Source organism: Ixodes scapularis, unplaced genomic scaffold, assembly GCF_016920785.2.
Source record: "Ixodes scapularis isolate PalLabHiFi unplaced genomic scaffold, ASM1692078v2 PGA_scaffold44__24_contigs__length_19508400, whole genome shotgun sequence".
NCBI classification, from domain to species: Eukaryota; Metazoa; Arthropoda; class Arachnida; order Ixodida; family Ixodidae; genus Ixodes; species Ixodes scapularis.
The window spans coordinates 10,195,907-10,197,535 of NW_024609873.1; the positions used below are offsets into that span (position 1 = coordinate 10,195,907).

General features: G+C 53.9%; 1 protein-coding gene across 1 annotated transcript; it reads left to right on the plus strand.

Moving 5' to 3' along the window:
- The first annotated feature begins 373 nt into the window (after window positions 1-373).
- Window positions 374-1,114, plus strand: LOC120836875. Its single transcript, XM_040205964.1, has one exon. The coding sequence runs from the start codon at window positions 374-376 to the stop codon at window positions 1,112-1,114; it is 741 nt and encodes a 246-aa protein (XP_040061898.1).
- Window positions 1,115-1,629: the final 515 nt, after the last annotated feature.

Below are 1,629 nucleotides of genomic sequence, written 5' to 3' on the forward strand. Positions count from 1 at the left end.
CAAGTACGGTGACCTCGTGCTGTGTTTCTTAATATCGTGTGTGCATCGGTTTTTTCGCCGGAACGAGATGCCCACGGTTGAAAAGATAGCAGCCGAGTTCCGCACAAGCCCAGAACTCCCCTCGCTGCAGGCGTTGACCGTGCGTCGTCTCCTTCTTGACATCGGCTTCAGGCGAGAAAGGAGGGCTCGAAACTCGCTCATGGTCGAGCGAGACGACATCGTCGCTTGGCAGCAGACGTACTTGCGGGACATCACGCGTCACAGGCAAGAGGGCCGCCAGATTTTTTACCTCGACGAGACGTGGGTGACGGCCGGGCACACTGCCTCGACGGTGTGGGTGGACAGCACTGTGACCTCGTCCCACGACGCCTGCATGCGAGGTCTCACAACGGGTCTGAAGCAGCCGTCGGGGAAGGGCCAGCGCCTCATCGTTACGCATATCGGCAGCGAAGATGGATTTGTCCCTGGGTGCCTGGACGTCTTCCGCGGCAAAAAAACCGGCGACTACCACGAGGAAATGGACGGCCCTCGGTTCGAAAAGTGGTTCGACGATGTCCTCCAAAAACTGCCGACGGGGAGTGTCATCGTAATGGACAATGCCCCGTACCATTCCCGGCGGTTAGAGGCGGTGCCGACGACCAGTTCCCAGAAGGAACTCATCCAGGGCTGGCTCACGTCGAAAGGTATTGCTTGGGACGCCAAGATGCTGAAGAGGCAGCTCCTTGAGATCGTGTCGTCGGTCAAGCCGCAGTACGTGAAGTACCGTGTGGACACTGCTGCAGAAAGGGCTGGTTGCACAGTGGTCAGACTTCCACCCTACCACTGTGAGTTCAACCCAATTGAACTCATCTGGGCACAGATCAAGAATCGTGTCGCAGCCCGAAACACAATGCTCAAGATTGGCGACGTTGAGAGACTCCTCAAAGAAGAAGCTGAGCAGGTCACGGCTAGTAACTGGTGCAACGCTGTGAGGCATGTCGTCGAAGTGGAAGAAAGCTTCAAACAAGGAGGAACGACAAGTGCTCACATCGAGCCAATCGTCATCGCTCTTAATGAAGGTGACACTTCTTCTGAGAGTGACATGTCCAGTGTGGGGCCCCTCGACGACCTGTGATGTTAACATCAAGGGGGATCAACCCTAAAAACAAAACGGTCCTTTTAAGGACCACTCATATGCTGTAAAATCGGATGCGTGTCGTACACGTCTCCCGTGTCTCATGTTGTTGACGTGATGTTGTGCTTCATTACCTCACTGCACTGGTCAAGGCTTTTTGAGGTCTTTAAGGTCTGCCTTACATATTCCACTGGGCCGTAAGTGAGCAGCATAGAGTTTCCAATCCCTCAGCACTGTTCCACTTCCTCGAATCGGCTGGCCCAAAGGCTTAGAAGGTGCAACTCAGAGCTTGGAGTTCCTCCATGCACCTCGACCAACTGGGTCACCGCCTGTGGTAAGCGCAGTTAGAACGGAAACGGAGAGTCCGTATTGATATCTGTATGGATATCACCCCAATTCACAAATTGTGCGGTGCAATAGGGAGGCTGAGCTTATAGGGCTTGCCTACAACCTGTCTCCTACTATCATGCCGAGTTTTATGGTTTACATTCTCGTAATGCCGAGCATTACGAGAA